Source organism: Staurois parvus, unplaced genomic scaffold (assembly GCF_062004578.1).
Source record: "Staurois parvus isolate SC_StPar_1 unplaced genomic scaffold, SC_StPar_1.0 ptg001345l, whole genome shotgun sequence".
Lineage (NCBI taxonomy): Eukaryota > Metazoa > Chordata > Amphibia > Anura > Ranidae > Staurois > Staurois parvus.
Window position 1 is genome coordinate 290,043 of NW_028319141.1, and position 18,743 is coordinate 308,785.

The 18,743-nt window shown below is 46.7% G+C and overlaps 1 protein-coding gene across 1 annotated transcript in view; it reads right to left on the minus strand.

The window, feature by feature from the left end:
- Window positions 1-18,743, minus strand: part of LOC149436761 (uncharacterized) — a 283,632-nt gene that overhangs the window by 225,486 nt on the left and 39,403 nt on the right. The window contains 2 exon segments of the mRNA XM_089661484.1: window positions 9,002-9,151; window positions 14,291-14,350. Of these exon segments, the coding sequence (XP_089517610.1) occupies window positions 9,002-9,151; window positions 14,291-14,350 (210 nt within the window).

The window sequence follows — 18,743 nt, forward strand, 5'->3', positions numbered from 1 at the left end:
GATATACAACATAGTTGTCATGGTGTACATGACACCTTTTCCTCAGGGTTTGGGACATTCTTGCAGTGGGAGGCGTGTATCCAAGTGTTCTTCCCGGCCACCTTGTCAGAAGGGGCTGTGGTCAGCAGAACTTGGAAGGGACCATCATATCTTGGCTCAAGGGAATGTTTCCTCATAAATGTCTTTACTAATACCCAATCTCCGGGTAATAGGCTGTGAGTTCCTGTATCTGACTCAGAATCTGGAATGGAGAAAACACTTGGACATGGATACGGGTTAATTCACGTGATAATACAGTCACATAATCAGTTAACACATCACATTGTAATTGCAACTGTTCTGGAAAATAACAACCAAGTCTGGGGGCTGAGCTAAACAAAATCTCATAAGGGGATAGGGAGTGTTCTCCTCTTGGTGTGTATCTGACACTACATAGGGCAATAAACAGACTGTCTGGCCAACTCATGCCAGTCTCTTGGGCCATTTTTTAGCATTCTTTCTATTTTTTCACTACTTTGGGGGTGATAGGGGGTATGGAACGCCAGAGTGACTCCTAATGCCGCCCATATTTCATTGCTTACTGAAGCTGTGAAGGCAGGGCCCTGGTCACTCTCTATCACCTTTGGAAGCCCATATCTGCATACAACCTCAGTGAGGAGTTTCTTCGCAGTTGTTTTAGCAGTCATGTTAGTTACAGCAAAGGCCTCTGGCCAACTGGAAAACATGTCCAACACCACTAGGGTGTACTCAACCACCCACTCTTTGGCATCTGGATATGGTCAATTTGTATCCTATGAAAAGGGTATAGGGGTTTGGCCAAGTGTTTCTGTAGTGTCTTCTCTGTGCGTCCCGGATTGCATTTTTGGACAGATGGCACATGTTCTGCAAAAATTGTTCGTCAATGTGGTGATTCCAGGCGCTATATCGTACTTGTTAATAAAAGAGTTCATGAGGCTCTTTGACAGATGGGCTGCTCCGTGTGCCCACTGGACTACAGCTGGAAACATATTCTTGGGTAAACAAAGCCTCTTGTTGCACTCAAACAGACCGTCTTTGAGAATAGCTCCTCTCCATCTCCAGCTTTCTTTTTCTTCTGAATTTGCTGCTTCTTGGAATTCCTTGAGGTAGCTTCTGTCCACAGGTATGGTCTGTAAGGTGAATATTGGTTCCCACTCTCCGGTCACCTCTCCTTCCATTTCTGGTGATCCCATGGCCGCTCGTTTTGCCGCCAGATTATTGCCTTTGGCTTCTGAAGAGTTTAATTTCCCATGAGCTTTTACCTTCAGAATAGCCACTTGAATGGGTAGAAGGAGTGCTTCCAGCAGTTGTCCAATGGCTGCTCCATGTCTTTTGGACGTACCTGCCGCAGTCATAAATCCTCTTGCCTTCCATGTGGGTCCAAAGTCATGGGCCACCCCAAAGGCATATCTGGAGTCTGTGTAGATATTGGCCCTTTTTCCTTCCACCATCTGGCATGCTGTTGTAAGTGCTTGAAATTCAGCTCCCTGTGCAGATATTGCTGGCGATAGGGCTCTTGCCTGTAGGACTGTGTCTGCAGTAGTGACCACAAATCCTGTATAATATTTGCCTCCATCGTCTGCATATCTGGAACCATCAACAAAAAAGGTGAAGTCTGGGTCCTGCAGTGGTGTTTCACTCACTGTGGGGAGATGGAAGATTTCCATTTTCATCACTTCAAGAAAATTATGAGGCTCAGTGGCTCCATCATCCTCTCCACTTTCTGCATTACCTTCATTACCCCCCTCAGCAATTGGGAGGAGAGTGGCCGGATTCAGGGTTTGGCAACGCAGGAGAGTGACATTATCAGGAAATTGGAGGGAACACTGTAGTCTAAGATGCCTCGTTGTGGACAAATGTTTAGGTTGGACTTGGTTTAAAATGGCAGCAATGGCATACGGTGCCAGAAGAACAAGTTCATGTCCCAGTACGATATCAGAGGTCTTATCCAGCAGAGCTGGAGCAGCAAAAACTGCACGCAGACACGAGGGTGCTCCTCTAGCCACTGGGTCCAAACGGCATGAGTAGTAGCCTACAGGTCGTAGGCAGTTTCCGTGGGTCTGGGCCAATACTCCTGTGCCATGGCCTTGGCGTTCAGACACGAACAGTTTGAAAGGTTTCTCGTAGTCTGGTAGACCTAGGGCTGGGGCTGAAGAAAGTAAGCGTTTTAGAGCCAAAAAGTTGGAGGCGGCCTCTTCGGACAGATGGAAGGGCTCAGACTTGAGAGCATCGTAGAGTGGTTGCATAAACCAAGAAACATAAGGAATCCATGACCTACAGTAGGATATGAGGTCAAGAAAGGCATGGAGTGGCTTCTGGCCTAAAGGGAGTGGCAAGTTCTGGATGGCCTTAACTCTTTCCTCCGTAAGATGCCTTGTTCCATGTGAGAGGCAGTGGCCCAGGAACACGACTGTTGTAGAGCACCATTGCAACTTCGGTTTAGAGGCCTTACAGCCTTGGTGTGCCAAGTAACATAGTAAACTCTCTGAGGCTTCTTCAGCCGTGGGCAGGTCATCAGCACAGAGGAAAAGTCATCCACATATTAAAGAAGGACCACTGCCGAATGTTCCTTTTGCCACGTGCCCAGTATGGTGGTCATGGCTTTGGCAAACTGGCTCAGGAAATTTTGCGCCCCCTTGTGGCATAACTGCCCAGGTGTATTGCCGCCCCTCATGGATAAAAAAACGAAGAAATATCTGCAGGAAAGATACACGGTGAAATACTTTGCTGTTGGAGGTACCCCTGTGAGTAAAGTGTGGGGATTTGGAACGATAGGTGTCTCTAAGACAGTGGCTTCATTCACTGCTCGGAGGTCCTGTACCATCCTGTACTTCTATGGTTCTCCTTTGGGTGTCTTCTTTTCTTATCGGGAACAAAAGTGTATTACATGGAGAGGTACAAGGTATGAGTGCACAGTTTACCACAAGGGACTTGACCTGCTTCGAAATGGCCTTGGATTGCGCTGGTTTCAGTGGGTACTGTGGTTTCCTGGGTAGGGGAGCTCCAGGCTTCAGTTCCACCATAATTGGGGGTACCTTTTAAACGTCCAATATCTTTGGGTCCTGTGGACCATAAACAACTTTGGATTCTGCTCAGCACATCCGGTGCTACGTAGAATGTACCATTGACTTGTAAGACCGGACACACTGGGTAGAGGCGGCTCACTCGAGGCGTTGGCCTTCCATTTGTCTAATTTGGTGTACCAATATGGCCGCCTCCAGGAAGTGTACTGGGCTGGGCAGGAAGGGACAAAGCAGGAGCAGCAGGATGGCTGCCATCAGGAAGTGTACTGGGCTGGGCAGGAAGGGACAAAGCAGGAGCAGCAAGATGGCTGCCATCAGGAAGTGTACTGGGCAGGGCTGGGGTGGTGGGCATAAAGTAGGCGTTAGATGAAGGGCAGGGCTGGGGTGGTGGGCATAAAGTGGGCGTTAGATGAAGGGCAGGGCTGTCCCTCCCCTCCTCCACCCCACATTCCAACATAGGGCGGTGGTTTTAGCACACTTCCAATTACAATTTTGTGATACACATACATTATACAATCGCCTTTTTCTTGAATTTCTTCTAACTATCCTTTATGCAACGCTTTTACAGTTTTGTACCAAACGTCTGTCACGTTCAGCAAACCTTTATCACATAACATTCCTCTCTGTTCCTACAATGATTTATGCCAGTCCTGACCTTCAGCTTACAAACTTTCGCTACTTTAGATAACTTTTTAACTGCTTCACTTCCTTCACACCTCTTCACAATATGACATGCCAGTAATCCTTTTCAATATTTAACACATTAATGGTACACATAAACAGTTTTTTGTTTTTTTTTTCTCTGTAGCAATACCTGTTCTGTCCACTACTCTTTGTGGATAACTTTGGCTACATTATACCAAGCTTCTTGCTGTCTTCAGCAAAATTCTTTGTCAACTAAGACATCTTTCTTCTCCTTTTTTTTTTTTCTTCGCCATTCTTTTGGCTGTAAACGACCTCCCTTATCTGTGATTCCACATACTTTCACTAACTTTATATGGAATCCCTTCACATACTGCTCCCCCTCCCTCTGTGCAACCAGGTCACGTGCTAACATTCCTTTCTAGGGGTCTTATCAGCGTCTGACCCATCTCCTCCTGTCTCTGGTCCTTCCTAACAAAAATCTAAGACACTTCACAGGCTGCTGTCCAGACTTTCCTTAACCCTTAACAAACCCCAACCTTCTGTTATGAACGGCAAACATTAACTCACAGACACACATTTAGGACATAACATATCAGTCTATCTTGGTGGGCTATGAGTACAGATCACTGAGTAAATCTTCGTAACCCACACAAACAGTTACGGCACCCCGCTGTCACACTACAGTGACGTGTAACCCGCCACCTCCTCTCTTGTGGTCAACACACAAGGTTACCACACACCCAGAGAAATTATGTGTCAAAACCCTCAGTAGGTCCACTCCTCTTCCACCTCAAGACTGATACATAAAAACACACAACAGAGACCCAGGTAACAGATAAGCACATGCAGGTATATTTAAATAAACTCCGGGCAAGCAAGGTTACCTGCTTTTAGTGACCTTTAGCAGCCGTACTAGGCACAGGTATGAATCAACAACAAAGACAGGATAAGCAATGGTAAGATAGCAAAATATATCTTACCATGCTCCAGAGGCGATCAATCTCCGGCCTGTCCAGTTTGACTGACAGCTAATGCCCTTTTCATGTCAGCTGGCTGCAGGTTCATTACTCAGAGTTCCCGGGTTTCTTGGCACCAATTGTTTTAGTCACGGACTGAAATCGTCCACTGCTTATCTGTTCCTGTCCTAATTTATGATGCTAGCTTTGAAATGTGCGCACATTGGAAGGGACTCACGCTGACACACAAGTTCAGTCTATGAACACTTCTAGTTTATTATAATGAGAAAGTGAACTTATATATGCAGAATGATGCGAGAGTCATGTGACAACAGCATAAGCAAAATATTAGTCTTTGATTGGTCATTTCCACACGAAAACAATCTCCGTCATGGTATAGGTGTGATCTTCTTCCATCTTATCTTATAGAGAAGAAAAACATTCCTTTGTTTCCCAAATCACATGGTGGGAGGGGGTCTGTGTGTGTGAGCAGACATTTCTTAAGCAAGGATTTCTTATAGTACCACAAAGCCCAGCAGGCAGAAAATATTCACACAACATATGTATTAAAGTATAAAAGTAAATATTTATAAAACTTATAGAAATAGCGTATATATATATATATATTCAATAGGAAACAAAATAGGCATTTTACCAAATCCATCACACCCCCACTTACAACCCGTGTCCCCCTCCTCACCCCATTCATCCTTCCTTCCCCTCATCACTGAACTGTCCCCACCTTTATCCTCTGTCCTTCTCCCTTCCCCCTCTTCAGCCCCATTTTGATCTCACTCACTCTTCCTCGTTATCACCTCCCCACCCCATCACCCTTTTCAGCTCCCAGTCCCCCACTTCACCATCGTTTCCCTCCTTCATCCCCTCCTCATCTCCCCATCCACCTATCACCTTCCCATTCCCCTCTTCTCCTTTCCAGCTTTTTGTCCCCTATTCACTTCCCCCTTCTACACCCTCCTTACCCCCTCCTTGCTGCTCCAGTCACCTCCTCCTCACCCTCTCTTCTCTCTCACCTCCTTTTCCTCCTCCTCACCTCCTCTTCTCCCTCCTCTCTCTCCTCACCCCTCTTCATCCTCTGTCCCTCTTCTCCCTCCTCACCCCCTATCCCTCATCCTCACCCCCTCTTCTCCCTCCTCACTTCCTTTTCCTCCTCCTCACCTCCTCTTCTCCCTCCTCTCTCTCCTCACCCCTCTTCATCCTCTGTCCCTCTTCTCCCTCCTCGCTCCATATTCTCCCTCCTTGCACCCTCTTCTCTCTCCTCACCCCTCTTCTCCCTCCTCACCCCCTTTTCTCCCTCCTCACCCCCTATCCCTCCTCCTCACCCCCTATTCCTCCTCCTCACCCCCTCTTCTCCCTCCTCACCCCCTCTTCATCCTCTGTCCCTCTTCTCCCTCCTCACATCTCTTCATCCTCTGTTCCTCTTCTCCCACCTCCCCTCTTTTCATCCTCTGTCCCTCCTCACCCCCTAATCCCTCCTCCTCACCCCCTCTTCTCCCTCCTCACCCCCTATTCCTCCTCCTCACCCCCTATTCCTCCTCCTCAGCCCCTCTTCTCCCTCCTCACCCCTCTTCATCCTGTCCCTCTTCTCACCCCTCTTTGTGCAGTGCTCCAGGCTGTGTGAATACACGTGGCTATATATTGCCTCCTGGCTGCCTGTCAACAGCTCTATGAAAATTGATCCACCACGGATCACTCTTCAGAGGGGTAGTAAGGTCTGCTGAACATGTAAATAAGCCCTAAAAGCTGTCCAGATAACCAAATCCATAAATGCTGCCAGTGATGAACGAGACCTCGGTGTCTGTCTGTATTGTGGTCAATCTTCCTGTGTGTAGTTATCACATCTGATTGTACAATAGATCATCAATATGCTTCTTCTAGAGTCACAAGCTTTTCAAACGAATGCCCCACCCCTAATTAAAGTGCATTCTCCACCCATGATGGTTTGCTGGACACAGAGAAAAAGAAGGTGTCCCTAGAAATTTATATGGAATGTTGGCTACTATGTAGAGGGGTCACCTCCACTCCCACCAAGGGGGGGATATCTGACTGCCTAGTCCAGCCTTCCTCAGCCAGGGGTCCTCCAAAGGTTTCTCGGGGCTTCTTAGACAAATAGGATTTTTGGTTGACCTGTAAAAGCCATTTGTTGGGGTACATGACGGGACACACAGCATCTTATTACATCCCTACTATCCTGCACCACCTACAGGTGATTGGACACTGGAACAACAGACAGGAAGTCCCCTTGTAGTGCGTGACTCTTATGTAGTTCAGGTAGATATCACGGTTCACTGCTCTTTTTTAGGAATTTAACTAGCAAGGCCTAACTAAATAGAAAGGAAAACTTAGAAAAATATAATTAAAAAGTCATTGTAAAAATATAAACTTTGCCTACCTTAAAAGTGCACAGTGTCTGTCAGTAGAGCAGTGAACGTGTCAGTAGAGCAGTGAATGTGTTAGTAGAGCAGTGAATGGTGTCAGTCAGAGCAGTGAATGGTGGCAGTATGGCAGAGGATGATGGCAGTAGAGCAGTGAACGTGTCAGTAGAGCAGTGAACGTGTCAGTAGAGCAGTGAATGGTGTCAGTCAGAGCAGTGAATGGTGGCAGTATGGCAGAGGATGATGGCAGTAGAGCAGTGAACGTGTCAGTAGAGCAGTGAACGTGTCAGTAGAGCAGTGAATGGTGTCAGTCAGAGCAGTGAATGGTGGCAATATGGCAGAGGATGATGGCAGTAGAGCAGTGAACGTGTCAGTAGGGCAGTGAATGGTGTCAGTCAGAGCAGTGGATGGTGGCAGTATGCCAGAGGTTGATGGCAGTAGAGCAGTGGATGGTGGCAGTAGAGCAGAGGATGGTGGCAGTATGGCAGAGGATGATGGCAGTAGAGCAGTGGATGGTGGCAGTATGGCAGAGGATGATGGCAGTAGAGCAGAGGATGGTGTCAGTAGGCAGCGGATGGTGTCAGTAGTTTTTAATTTTAAATTATATTTTTTACAACTTTATTTTTTTTTAATTAGTTTTTACCATTTTATTTTTGTGGTTTTATTTTAACAACTCTGTTGTGGAATGATTCTGTTCATTCACAAACTGAAGCATAGCAAATACAGTTTACTATGTCTCAGTTATGAATGAACACAGCGAGTGATCAGCGCTCCCAATCACCATCTGGAAGATCATCCACAGCAGCCGGTGGGGAATGAGAGGATGAGAAGTCAACAGCACTGATGGAGAGCACACAGAGTGGCCAGGCAGAAGAAGGAAGGGGACAGGAGGAACATTGGGGGCTGCATTTACTGGAACCAATCCCCTTTCCTCAGGTAGCAGCTGACTGCCAGCTTGAGGGAGAAGCTGGCTTTCATCTGCAGCGTGAGAAGGGATTGGTTCCAGTAAATGCAACCCCTACTCCTGTGCAGGTCCAGAAGGCCAGCAATGAAGGGATGCAATCTACCCATCACCTACCTCTGGTCAACAGGTAAATCATAATCAACGGGTTGCCAATCACCTCTGAATGAAGAACTGACTCCTCCAGAGACAAATGCTGGCAGCTGAGGAAAGTCCACCCTGAAAACTTCTATTTCTGGAGGGTGCATGGCTACTAGAGCAGGAACACAAAGAACCGGACATCTGGGGCCTCTCTAATGAATTACATATGCCCAGCCATGGTGTTATCTAATTGGGCCCTCACAGGGACCTTCAGTCATGTCAACCAATGCAGGAAAACAAGACTAAGCACCCCCACTATCAGAGCATTGGAAGCAGCAACCCCACCTACAACAACCAAGTCTTGTGGTAATAAAAAGGGAGAAAGCAATCTCAAAGACAACCAACAGTCCAGAATCTAATGATTGTGACCTCCCATTCCACGCCATCAGGACATTTCATAGTAAAGGCCTGGAATAGCACTGGGAAAAAGGTAGCCTACTTCCCAAGAACCTCGGGTAAAATCCAATGAAGGAATTCTTACCAGTGACCTGAACAAAGTCACCTGAGTCTACCCGGGAGGAAGAACCACTCTCACCTGGGCAGACTTCAGGGACAGGTCCCAAAATTCCAATCAGGAGTAACAAAGTGAGCCTGGAGTAGCGCACCCAAAATGGAGAACCCAACCAATCTCTGAGTGGGCATCAGGAGAGACTCATTGAGGAGGATTTACTAAAACTGGTGCAGCTGTGCATAGTAACCAATCAGCTTCTAGGTTTTACTGTCAAAGCTTTATTGAACAAGCTAAAATTAGAAGCTGATTGGTCACTATGGACAGCTGCACCAGATTATGTGTACGCCAGTATAAAGTAAATCCCCTCCCAGTATGTTCCAAGAAAAGAGTAGAGAAGTAAGTCATCCATTTACCCTGCAATAGGAATACCCAGAGTCCATTAAAAGACCCAGAATCAGAGCCAAGACCCTAGTGAACCTCTGGGAATCAGGAATTGTGGACAGGTCAAACGGTAAGGACACAAACAGGAGATAACATTCCTCCATCATAAATGTCAGGGACCTCTGGAAAAGGAAAGAAACAGGAAGTTGGCCCCCTTTATGTCCACCGATGCCTAGAAGACTCCCAGCTGGAGAGAGCGTATCACTAGATACACAAATTCCATCTAGAACTTCCACTCATGAAGAGAGCCGTCACAATGACTTCAGATCCAGAATGAGAATCTGAATCTCCTCTCCTTTAGGCGCACCCTGAAAACCCATCTCTTCAGGGAAGCCTACCCCACCCCCTGCTAACTTGCCGAACTCCTCCACTCTTCCTACCACTCCATCCCCCACAGCTATCTCCTCCTGTGCCACCATCCCCTCCCTCCTAGATTGTAAGCTGGAAAGAGCAGGGCCCTCGATCCCCTCATGTTTTGCATTGTATTGGTATTGTTCTGTCACATGTTCTGTCCCCCTTTGTAATGTACAGCACTGAGCGAACTATCAGCGCTTTATAAATACTGTATAATAATAATAATAATGAGATGACCATCACCGTTTGGTATTGAAACCATAGAAGGTTTGAGCCTAAAGTAGGAACCTCTTGTCCTCTGTGAAATCACTCCCTGAAACAAATGAAGATCACGAGTTTGTGAAGGAACAAATCTGTTATGCAGAATGAAGGGAAAAGGTGAGGAGCAGAAAGGCTCAGAATTCCAACTCATAGTCAGGCCCCACCATGCTCAGGTGAGAGGAGTGGAGGTGCCTCTTCAACTGAAGTCTTGTTTAGCTGGAGTGAATTCTCAGGACTCCTAATGGAAATGGGGAATACGGAGGAAAGCATGAAACTTGAGAGCAGCAATGGAAACCTTTTTGTTGAAGTAGAAGGAGCAGCAGATTGTTGGAAATGTGAGCTTTCCCTACCCCCCGACAGCACCAGAGTGGCCCCTCTTCCCGATAACTTCTGAATAGAGTAACTATTCTTTTGGTTGAGATCAGAGATTGCCGGCTCTACTGGAAGCATACACCCTCTCTGAGTGAACTCGCTCTCCCTGGGGCATTGCAGAGTCCATGAAGAAGTCTTTCCTTGACCTACTTCCAGTATAAAATGTCATCTGGCTCTTGCTTCCTCCATCAGGTCCCTTCCATAACAAGGAGAGAGGTGAAAGGGAACACATGTGTTTGTGACCTAAAAGGTCCAACCGGCACCAATCCCAAATGCTATGCTATCCCTTAACCAAGCAAATATAGATTCTTCCATAATCACACAGGAATCGGAGGCAAGATATCCCTAGAGGTTGCAGAAATACCTGATAGGTGATTAGAGTCAGAGTCTCAAAAAGGAGACCTTGACCCGACCTTTCTGCCGTCTAGTAGACATAGGCCCTGCTGACCCATATAGTAGGACTGACAATCCAGCGATCCTGGTCCGCTGAGAAGGCACTGTGCCCTGGTTACCCCAGTTGATCACTCACCCAGCCTACCAGTGCCCACTGCCACTCCCAATCATGAAGGTGTGTGCTGGTGCTGCCCCCAAGAACCTTGTGACCAGTCATTGTGTCTACCTGTAGGAGTCATCCAGGCTGCAACCATGTACATCTGGGGTGTGTGGGCCTGTGGGGGAGAACACTGCCAGCTGCTTACAGCATTTGGAGACTCTCCATGAATACTCTGCATGTATGGATGTGCTGCCTGACATGGAAACAGGCACAAGCACCACCTCGATTCTGTCATCCTCGCCTACACTGCATATATACGCTTGCAGCACAACGTCCAGACAAGGTGGAGGAGAAAGAACTTCGACTACCACAGTAGATGCCAAAAGTCTGCCGGGCCTTTCAGAGCACCACTTCCACTATGTAGTGCTCCTGTGGCCTGAGGAGGCACCTAACAATGCAAGAGTGTAGTGCCATCTAGTGTTCATGAATTGGCAATAGTACAGCAGTGCCTCATTATTGCCACTAGATGGAGCTAATGACTATAGGAAATCACTATATGAAATAAAATACGGCCAATATTCATCATGCCTAGGCAAAGGTGTGTCATATTCATTCAACAAGTAAAAATTAAAAGGCCTGTAAATAGTTACAAAACTTAACACCACAAAATGTACTCAGCCAATGACAGGGCAGGACTCCATTTTTATTCTTCTTCTGACATAAATGGCCAACCCGGTCCCACACTTCATCCATGTCTTTGGTGACCTCTGATCTCCTTATGGACTGTTTCTTCCATGATGAAGATCAACCATGGAGTATATCTGAGGTGTATATCAGGGTGTGCTTCTTCCCCACATGAGAGCTGGGATGTCAAGCGACATTCATCTAGAAGACATTTCCCACACTCAAGGCACTAATACACCTCCAGGGTTGTGTGGGACCCCTGATGTACAAGAAGACAGGACTTCAGTGAGGAACATTTCCCTCACTCAGGACAGGAAAGTGGCTTCTCACCCGTGTGAGATCTCTGATGTCTGTAAAGATTGGACTTATCTGAAAAACATTTCCCGCACTCAGGACAGGAATACGGCTTCTGTCCCGTGTGACACCTTTGATGTTTGTAAAGACTGAACTTGTCTGAAAAACATTTCTCGCACTCAAGACAGGAATATGGCTGCTCCCTTGTGTGAGATCTCTGATGTGTATAAAGATTAGACTTTACTGAAAAACATTTCCCGCACTCAGCACAGGAATAAGGCTTCTCCCCCGTGTGAGATCTCTGATGTGTGTAAAGAGTAGACTTCTGTGAAAAACATTTCCCGCACTGGGGACAGGAATATGGCTTCTCCCCCGTGTGAGACCTTTGATGTTTGCAAAGACTGAACTTGTCTGAAAAACATTTCCCGCACTCAGGACAGGAATGTGGCTTCTCCCCCGTGTGAGACCGCCGATGTTTGTAAAGATTGGACTTCCGTAAAAAACATTTCCCGCACTCAGGACAAGAATATTTCCTCTCCCCCTTGTGCAATTTCCGATGTGTGTAAAGACTGGAATTGTCTGAAAAACATTTTCCACACTCAAGACAGGAATACGGCTTTTGCCCCGTATGCGAACTCTGATGTCTGTAAAGATTGGACCTTTGTGAAAAACTTTTTTTGCATTCAGGACAAGAATACGGCTTCTCTCCTGTGTGAGATCTTTTATGCACGTTAAGTTTGGATTTGAAATGGAAACCCTTCCCGCACTCAGTACAGGAGAAGCTCTTTCCTGTTGGAAGGCCGGCCCGGTCCCGCACAGTCTGAGGTTCCTCAGGATACAAGGAATCCGATGGTCCATCTACACTGGGTGGTGCCGGATGGACATTGGAGGGAGCCGGGTTTTCTCCTGGACTATACTGTGTGATGTCCTCATCTTCTACTTTCCAGTCTGGAGACAAAGTGAGACAATCCTCGGAGGTTTTCCTCATCTCCCGGCCATGGACTAAAATACAAAGACAAAGAGGATTACTAGACAGGAGCTGATTGGTTCCCCCAAACCAGGACTCCGCCCACATCAGGCAGCTTGGTCTCTGAGGAGCTTACAATTCCACCCTCAAGGGAACTAGGAAATGGCTCCTCTGATCTCCTACCAGGTCATTTCTTTATTCATGGACCTTAGTCAGAGAGTGAGGAAACAACCAGAACTGATACATAAATTGTGTCTGCAGCACAGAGAAGGAAGATTATCCGAGAGAAATCCAGGAATACAGGACGGGGAACACAGCTCAGGAAAGTGACCAGGGGATTACAGGCTGATATCACCCAGTCCCCGCCCTACTCTGGACCAATCAGTGAGCAGTATGGGTGGAGGAATGGATTTAGTGTTCATGACCCACCTGTGCTGATCTCTGTAGGAGTGTCCTCCTCTATAAATGTCCCCGTTATTCCATCCTCCTCCATAGACTGCTGATCATCCCTCACATACGCCTCTTCTTCTGCTTTAACCTCAACTTTTATATATTCACCCTAAATCAAGAAAATGAGAAATTCAACATAATATATAAATATAAGCTAACATGAAAAATCCATGTTCAAGATGCTCTGTCCAACCAACCATGTAACAGTGAGGGATGGTGTGACCTTCCTGTGTGGAAACCTGGGAATACAGAGGACGGGGACATCTCTCTGGTGGGTTCCTGGTATTAGGTGGCTCCATCATATCCTTGTGTCCTTCTGAAAACTCCTCCATCACTCCATACTCCTCATCCTCCTCTTTATACTCTTCTTTAACCTCAGCTTTAGGATCTCTCAGGTTTCCACTCTGAATATATAATAAAAATGCCATCAATGGTAACAATGCAGATAATGTACAGATCCTAATGATACTATCAGTGATTGTCACTCATCTACCTGATGATGGTGAGGGATGGTGTGACCTTCCTGTGTGGAATCCCGGGAATACAGAGGACGGGGACATCTCTCTGGTGGGTTCCTGTAGCTGGATGACTCCACCATGGTGTCCTGGTACAGATCTTTGTGTCCTTTTAGAAGCTCTGACTCCTCCATCCCCCCATCCTCATCCTCCTCTTTTATCTCTTCTTTAACCTCAACTTTAGGATCTCTCAGGTTTCCACTCTGAATATATAATAAAAATGCCATCAATGGTAACAATGCAGATAATGTACAGATCCTAATGATACTATCAGTGATTGGATAATATCCCAGAATTCCCGGCACCGCTCACCTCTCCTGTCAGCAGCTCCATCATCTTCTTGGTGACTTCTAGAATCTTCTGCATGTTGTGTCTCTCAGGGTTTAGGGAGTCACATGGAGGCACTGTGATGGTCATATGATCACCTGACTTCAGAAGAGGAAATCTCTGTATTGAGGAACCAATAGAAACATTGTGTTAGACTCCCAGAATCCTCCTCACCTCTCCGGTCAGGTCTGTGTTTATTAATAGAGATAAGAGTGATGTCATGTGACCTCCCAGAATCCTCCTCACCTCTCCGGTCAGGTCTGTGTTTTATTAATAGAGATAAGAGTGATGTCATGTGACCTCCCAGAATCCTCCTCACCTCTCCGGTCAGGTCTGTGTTTTATTAATAGAGATGAGAATGATGTCATGTGACCTCCCAGAATCCTCCTCACCTCTCCGGTCAGGTCTGTGTTTTATTAATAGAGATGAGAATGATGTCATGTGACCTCCCAGAATCCTCCTCACCTCTCTGGTCAGGTCTGTGTTTTATTAATAGAGATGAGAGTGATGTCATGTGACCTCCCAGAATCCTCCTCACCTCTCCGGTCAGCAGGTAGATGATCTCCAGGGTGAGGTTTAGTATCTTCTCAGTCATGTGACTCCGGTCCTCCTCCATCCTCATTGGTGCCATCATGTGATCTATACAGGTCTCCTTGTAGACGGATAACTTTGGGAAATGAAAGTAAGAATGATTTGGATGGTATTGGTCACACAATAATAGGATGTGGATGTGAGGGGGGAATAGGAGGGTTGCTGGACATTGAAGGACTACTCCCCCCATGGGATGACATTTATTTTGGACTGTTTAGTGTTTACTACAATTTTGAGGTCCGGGGCCCCTTTTCTCTGTTGGGTTTGTTTGGTCTCTGAACTGGTTTTGATGAGTATTAGATCTGCAGACAAGGAATGATAAATCTGATCCTTCCTATGACTAGTTTGCTCTGAGGCAGTGCTGTGAGGTCAATGTCGGCTCATCATGCAGGGATGGTCACTTTACATCACCCGACGCCCGGGACATGTAGTTCTGGGGGCCGGACAAGTATTGTTTTTATTCTTTATCCCTGCTGTGGGCAAGCCGCAGGGCTCTCCTTTCAGGTGCCAGCCTCTGCCACCCCGTGTGTGTGATCCTCTCCTGTACCTACTATGCTTCCCCGGCTCTGCTTGCCCATCTGTGGGCCCGGGTCAGCGGGTGCCGGAGGGGAGAGGGGATGGAGGAGAGCGGACATGTTCACTCCCTTCTTGTCCTGACCCAGAAGTGACGTTATGACAGATTTCCCGACCATCGAGGCCGGCAAAGAATGTAATGCGGTGCGATGTGCACTACATTACATCCAATGGAGTACAGGGGAGACATTGGGGGTCTTTTAGACCCTGGATGTCTCAATAAAGAGAACCTGTCATCAAAAGTCATTTCATAGAGGACTTTGTCCCCTTAAGTAAAAATGTTTTTTTTTTAATTGTAAAGAATCAAAGTTACACCCAAGTATATAACTCCTCCCTTAAAAAATTTTTAGGCTCCCCCACCCCCACATATATGCACACCCAAATGTAAGAGCACACGCTGGAGCACCTACACGTGATAACATTGATTGTGATACACGTTACATATCGCCGGTCACACCAGAATGAGAGGATAATTCTAGGAGCAGACCTCCTCCGTACTCTATACTGATGACCTAGAAGGGGCTATAAATGTGTCCCCTATAGATAATACCGGGACTAAAGGTTGTCACCATTTCAGCACACACAACTTAAGGTTTGACATGTTGGATATCTATTTACTCGCTGCAACCTCGGCTTTTATATTTTTACATATAAATGGGTCATTTATTGCTTTTTTGTGCCCTGAAATTAACTTAAGTGTATTTTTTACAGAAATTTGGCATTTCCTAGACTTTGTGATAATATTTTCTGACATAAAAAAATAGAACTGCCGCTATTTTATTCTCTAAAGTCTCTACTTTCAGAAAATCAATATTTTGGGGGTTTTGTGTCATCTTCAGGATAAAATGATTTTTTAAACATGCAAAAAATGCAAAAATGGCTCTGGGAGTGAAAGGGATAAAAGATAAGCCGGACACTCCCCTTTCCTGAGGAGCAGCCAATCGGTTATCATTACACTTCAAGGTCACTCCCCTCCCTGCTAGTCCCCGGGTGCGGTTCTGGAGACAGGCGGGGGAGGGGAGGAGGAGATAAACAGCGCAATGTTACACGTATTACACATTTAAGTTGTTATAAAGCCCCTTTAATTTTTTAAAGCCCCCAACATTCCTAAAAGAGTCTCAGATTTATATACATTTTCTGTTACAAAGGAATGTTTCCTTCCTCTTGAGCAGCAATGTAAGGGGCTCTATGCTCCATACTCCTGACCCCGGCACTCCATCATTGTGTTGGCTGCATAGTGTAATGATTGCCCATTGGCTGCCTGTGTAGTGTCATCATTGCCCTTTGTAGGCCATGTATGGTCAGGATGGTCCTTGTCTTGTCTATTTATTGTCAGTGCTGTTTGTTTAGAGGACCATATTACTAGAATTTATCTCCACAATGAGGAGAATGTTCCGGCCCCGGAAGTGGGGGAATGTTCTGCCCCTGAAGGGGTTCATCTGGGTTCCCACACTATATATGTGTGTATCATCATCTGCTGGAGATAAAAGACGTTACAGTGACTATGGAGGAAGAGGACGGACATGACTATGGAGGAAGAGGACGGACATGACTATGGAGGAAGAGGACGGACGTGACTATGGAGGAAGAGGACGGACGTGACTATGGAGGAAGAGGACGAACGTGACTATGGAGGAAGAGGATGGACATGACTATGGAGGAAGAGGACGGGCATGACTATGGAGGAAGAGGATGGACATGACTATAGAAGAGGACAGATATGACTATGAAGGAAGAGGACAGACATGACTATGGAGGAAGAGGACGGACATGACTATGGAGGAAGAGGACGGGCATGACTATGGAGGAAGAGGATGGACATGACTATAGAAGAGGACAGATATGACTATGAAGGAAGAGGACGGACATGACTATGGAGGAAGAGGACGGGCATGACTATGGAGGAAGAGGATGGACATGACTATCGAAGAGGATATGACTATGGAGGAAGAGGATGGACATGTCTATGGAGGAAGAGGATGGACATGACTATGGAGGAAGAGGACGGACATGACTATGGAGGAAGAGGACGGACATGATCGGGGGTTACTGGGTGTAAATAAAATATAACATCTTATTACCTCTGCTGCCATGTCCACCGTCTCCTCTCTGTGTCCTGTCTGTACCTGACATCACTTCCTGTCTGTACCTGACATCACTTCCTGTCCTCATGCCATAGAGACTTCCTGTGTGAGTATAGGTGAGATCCCCACCTTGTGGAGTTCAGAGGAACTGCAGCCCCGAGATCCATCCCATAATCCCCCTTCCTGTATAATATGTACCTTACAGGGATACTACGGGAGATGAAAAGTGTGTAATGGCATCACCTGTATAGTATTTAGGAGCAGAGTCTGTATAATCTTTGTGATCAGGACAAGATCTCTAACAAGCACTAGTGCCTCCACTCAATTGGGGCTTGTGGATAACAAGTGAAATCCCAACTGAGAAATGTATCATCCACATAGACAGTAATCCACACAGCATTGTATATGGAAGTCCATGTATTGGAGAAATCACATTCAGTGACCATCCAACATAAAGTATCTTCCACACAGGAACAGTAAAGCATTAACAGTGTTTTCTGCATGTCTCAGTGAGGGGAGGCTGCAACACTGACAGTCTAAGTTCTCTCTCTCCCCCAGGAAATCCACACTTCCCTCCTTTTCACAAGTCTCTCTCTGATGATCTCATCCTCAGTGCCCAGAGAGCATAGCAGCCATATTGGAAAAGGGCAAAACAAACACTGCATAATAGAAGTATACACTGGAAAATGGGCAAAGAATATATCACATCACTACATTCTCCCCCTGCTGAAAATCCTTCCAACGTGGCAATTAGAGATGAGCGAAGAAATGAAAAATTCGATTCGACTGATTCGGCGAATTCGTGGACAATATTCGATTCGAGTCGAATATATTCGCTGTGAATTTAACTTAAAAAAGGGTGTTTCTAGGCTTCAGAGAGACTTAATATTAGTGCAGAACACTGTACCTTTAATTTAAATGCCCTTGGAGTCTGCTGGGGAAGAGAAATAATACTGTCAGTCAGTATGACATGCAGATGAGTGCCGTCGATCTTAGAATCACCGCACACTTCACTCATTTGGCCAGTCACGGGGCCAAAACCAGAGTGTGGAGCCACAGTGTGGCGGTGGAGGCAGCAGCAATGGGAGGCCATACAGCAACCTATGACAAAATGGAAACCAGCAGGAGTGTGAGGAGACCTCAAAGTGGCACATGGCAGAGTGGGAGCAATGGGAGGCGGTACAGGGACCCAGGTCACACTGTGGGCCCAGCAGCAGCGTGACCAGGCGGTACGGGGGCCTATGGCAGATTTGGGGCCTGGCAGCACCTATGGGAGGCCTGTAACCTGCCAGCAACCTATGACAAAATGGAAAACCGCAGGAGTGTGAGGAGACCTCAAAGTGGCACATGGCAGAGTGGGAGCAATGGGAGGCGGTACAGGGACCCAGGTCACACTGTGGGACCAGCATCAGCGTGACCAGGCGGTACGGGGGCCCATGGCCGATTTGACCTCGTTCATCCCATAGTCCTGCCGACTCACGAATAGCGTGGCCTCCTCAAAGGGCCTGAGCAAGCGCAGGTGTCACGCATGAGCTGACAATGGCTGACATCTAAGTTACACAGGGAGTACCTTTATCCGCTTTTAACATCAGGAAATCTGTGATGGCCTTTCGCTGTTCGTAAAGGCGGTCTAACATATGTAGTGTTGAATTCCACCTTGTTGCAACGTCACAGCATGAGGAGTCGGTACGGGGGCCCATGGCAGATTACATGTCTGGCAGCAGCAATGGGAGGCCCGTAATCTGCCAG